The 3916-nt window shown below is 28.9% G+C and overlaps 2 protein-coding genes across 5 annotated transcripts in view; one reads left to right on the top strand and one right to left on the bottom strand.

The window, feature by feature from the left end:
• Positions 1-1197, top strand: part of LOC108690536 (THAP domain-containing protein 1 A-like) — a 2178-nt gene extending 981 nt beyond the window's left edge. For 3 of the 4 annotated variants that reach the window (XM_018197876.1, XM_018197874.1, XM_018197875.1), the window contains 3 exons: positions 490-658; positions 756-899; positions 1047-1197. In XM_018197876.1, the coding sequence (XP_018053365.1) occupies positions 490-658; positions 756-899; positions 1047-1104 (371 nt within the window). In that variant the 3' untranslated portion in view covers positions 1105-1197. The remainder of the gene's footprint in view (positions 1-489; positions 659-755; positions 900-1046) is intronic. The other variant, XM_018197877.1, reaches the window with a different exon arrangement.
• A 1345-nt stretch (positions 1198-2542) lies between these two features.
• Positions 2543-3916, bottom strand: part of LOC108690570 (trafficking protein particle complex subunit 8) — a 7970-nt gene continuing 6596 nt past the window's right edge. The window contains exons 10-11 of the mRNA XM_018197940.1: positions 3637-3896; positions 2543-3311 (exon numbers count right to left, since the gene is read on the bottom strand). Coding sequence (XP_018053429.1) covers positions 3202-3311; positions 3637-3896 — 370 coding nt within the window. The 3' untranslated portion in view covers positions 2543-3201. The remainder of the gene's footprint in view (positions 3312-3636; positions 3897-3916) is intronic.

The following is a 3916-nucleotide window of genomic DNA, read 5'->3' as shown; positions in this document are numbered from 1 at the left end:
TACTTTAATTATTTCTATAGAGATGTTATCTAATGAATAAAATTGAAATATAAAATTCAGAATTTCGATTAATTGTAATTTAATTTTGATTTTTATGATTAAATATTTAAAGAGATTAATAGATACATATTCTGGAAACCTTTCTTTAATAAACTAACAACTTAAAAAAAATACTTATATAATAGGAAAGTTAATTAGTTTGTTATTTATATAACATGAAAGTTAAGTTAAATTTGTTAAAATATCTGCTAAATTATCAGTTCAAAAATCAATTTAAAAGGTCGAAATGTTTATTTTTATAATGTTTTGTTATAGATTTAGAAACTTCTTATTAAATTTCAATTCATATAAATTAATTTAAAACAAACCAATATTTTAATTTAACCCTGTGAGGCTTATCAGTCCTTTAGATTAAATTTGATTTGTTATTTTTTTGAATCTTGTGTGCATGTGGATATGGAATTTTTAAACTATAAAATATACATTTAGCAACGATATGTAGTATTCATTTCGAGGAAGACTGCTTTCGATGGACAAAGCCACAAGATAATATACCACCTAAGCAGATATGGCGATTGAAGGAAAATTCTGTCCCTACAAAATCGTTGAATATGGAAAAGAATGATAAAAAAAAAAATGATAATAAAAAAATAAAAGTGTAAGTATTTTCTTTATACAAAAAAATTTAGAGAAAGAAATATAATTTGATTGAATAAATTGGAAAAAAGTAAGATGAGTACTTTTCTATTTTTCAGAGCAGGTGTACCAACCTATGGACAACTTGTGCAATATGCGCGAGAAAAGCAGCATATACTTTTAGACGAAACAATTTGTATGGATATGAATATTTGTAAAGATGAGTCCATTTTGCTTCCAGATGTTGCAATAAAAAAAATCACGTACGTAACAATTTAATCTATATTTGTCTAGTATCTTATATTATCATTACATTAATATATTTGTCTTTTTTTTTTATCATCATTTCTAAAGTAGTCTATTGTTATAATTTCTTTATTATAAGATTATAACTAATTATATAAATATAGGATAACTCCAACAGATACGCCGCGTTGGGATTTACGGAGCAAAAATAAAAAAAAATAGGAGTGGAGATAATTTTCCCATTGTAACTTACATATTTTTGTTACATGCTTTTATATTATATTAGTATTGTGTTATGATTTCAATTTCTTTAACATATTAGGTGTGGAAAAAAGTTCGTTAAATGTAACGGGAAAAACGTCACGAACTTTTTCCTATATTAATGAAATTATTGTGTTATTGATTTGTCATTAAAATAAACAGCGCCATCATAAATTATAATCTACATAAAATGATTACTGTAGAGTGTGTAAAGACAGTGGTTATTTCGTGATACATAAGTGTAGGAGAATAGTAAAGCATGTTGTATAGCAAAATATAAATGTTTTGCTCTTGTATTCTTTGTTTGTTGTCTTGTATATCCTATCTGTTTGGGCTATACCGCATTTTTAGCGGGCGGGATTATACCCAGAGTATACAAAGTGCGCAGATTGGATTCAATGCACTAAATGCAATAAACGCATTACATGAAATATATATCGCATGTAATAACACTTGTAATATATGTAGGAAGATTGTAATTATTTTCTATTACTTCATATACATATTTATCATTCTTATTCCTTAATAATATCTTGTAAATATATTTTATAAGTTATTGTATCATTTTATGTCTTATTTATAAGCATTATTTTGTTAAATTTTTTCACGAGCCGTACGCAGCTCATCTCCCTCTATGAGTAGCCGCATATTCCAACTCTATGGGATATAAATCGTTATAACGTCGACAATTCAGTAGTCCTGTACTGTACATACAGAATCTCGGCCATGATCAATCAAGGAAGCTCTACTCTTTTGGAACTATCAACAAATATTACAAAAAAGAACATACTAAATACAACCGAAATTAAATCAAGTCTTATTGATAATTGAAACTCTTAGTTCTCACAAATAAAACGTAGTAACACTTGCAGCGCAGCGGAAGTTAGTGCAATAGTCAATCATTCTTTCGCTTTTATGGAAAAGCGATAAACTGACTGGCTCTCACGCCAATTTCCGCCATAGCCGGTAAGCATTGCTGCGTTCTGTGTGCAAGAGTTACAATGTTGCAATGGTTCTACTTAAAATTATTTATATTAACTGCAAATGTTTACTGCAAATAACTTCAAATGTTTACTGCAAATAACGCTTTGAATATCCTCCCAGAATTAACAGAAATTAATTTAGTGGAAGTTGAAAATGTTGTAACTGTTCAGCGAGCTGAACATTCAGTAAACGATTGCAAAAGAACGATATAAAAACGCATATGGTTAAATGTATATATGCAATTAATCATATTTATATTATCTATACACTTGTACATATATTTATAATGCTAATGCATTATCAAAAGCTTAATACACTTCTTGAGATGTATTATAAAATAAATATTTTAACACATACCATTAGATTTACAAAAAATTTAGACCTCTTTATTTTATAAAGGATTCGTTCCAAGGCGATTACATATTATTTTTTTATAAGATTAGTTATTTAAAGATTCTTTTGTAACGGGAAGTTTAACGTGTTATGGAAAAATGATATATTACAATGCCATAATCGTTCAAAATATTAAATAACTTTGCCCATTATACAAGTTTTGACAAGTTGTATATACAGATTCCTTTCTCACATTATAATCTACACTAGTATTCTGGTTCAATGAAATTGACTTATACACATTCTTATTTCTTAATACACTGTACAAAAAATACAAGCCTATTATCTAAAAAGATCTCAAGTATTTCTTATTTTATTCTTTCGAATTCCTCCGAACACTTCAAAAAATTCCAATGCCGCGTTTCATGTTTAAGAAATGTTTGGAAAGTCTAATTTCTATTTCTAATGCTGTTATAAGCAATCATCATAAATTGCCGAATATACATACATATTGAATTTATGCAGGAAAATGAAAATGAAATGATATTTCTAATTTTTTAACGCGACTAGGGAAATTACTTTTCGCTTATTCTGTACATCTGAGATTTAAATAAATTCATTTGTGTAAAGAAAAAGAATTTTTTTCGCCGATAAAAGTAGGTGACAGATAATTATATAAAAGTGCTTTATAGACGATATGTCTTGGTAAAAGATAGGTAACGTATATCATTTGTTTGGCAGTTAAAGATATGCAGTCGTTTCCAATTGAATGCGACGTGACAGAAAAGAGTTGTTGAAATCTCTGCTGTGCGCTCGACTGCTTCGTAGATTTACCATGAGGTAGCTCGAGACTAACGGATCATAAAAAAGTTAAGTATAATTATATTAGTAAAGTCTGACTTACTAAACGCAATCGAACCCGAATGGGAGATTCTGATTTTCCATTGTGTATCCTCCGGAATACAAAAAATTATTGCAGCAAAATAATCGACTCTAAAATGTGATATATCAAGTAAAAAATATGTTGGCATTATTAAAATATCAATTATAATATAACAATTTTCAACATACGCCATATGTATGTACTGACAAGGAATGAAATTCTGAGTTACACTAAAATGTAGCACTCCCATGTCCGTTAGTGTCTGTAATCGCGATAGGTATGAATCTACGTACTGCCATCATTAATGATGCATATACTTTCCATCTTGCCTTTTTGAGCGACATACTCTTGGCTATTTACAATTTTAACGGAGATTTCTATTCGCGCCGCAAGGTCGTATGTTCCCGCACTGAGCAGCACAGCATGTAATTTCATGATATTATTTCCATGCGGTTTGATATCGGAATAAATTGACGAGTGACCAGCATACTTGTAGTATGTCGAAGCTTGTGGTGAGTACAGCTGAGACTTAACATTTGGAAGATGAGTTTTGCTGCAATAAAAAATTGCATA

Source organism: Atta colombica, unplaced genomic scaffold, assembly GCF_001594045.1.
Source record: "Atta colombica isolate Treedump-2 unplaced genomic scaffold, Acol1.0 scaffold33, whole genome shotgun sequence".
NCBI lineage: Eukaryota > Metazoa > Arthropoda > Insecta > Hymenoptera > Formicidae > Atta > Atta colombica.
Note: the sequence above shows the minus strand (reverse complement) of the source record. Positions and strands in the feature narration are given on the sequence as shown.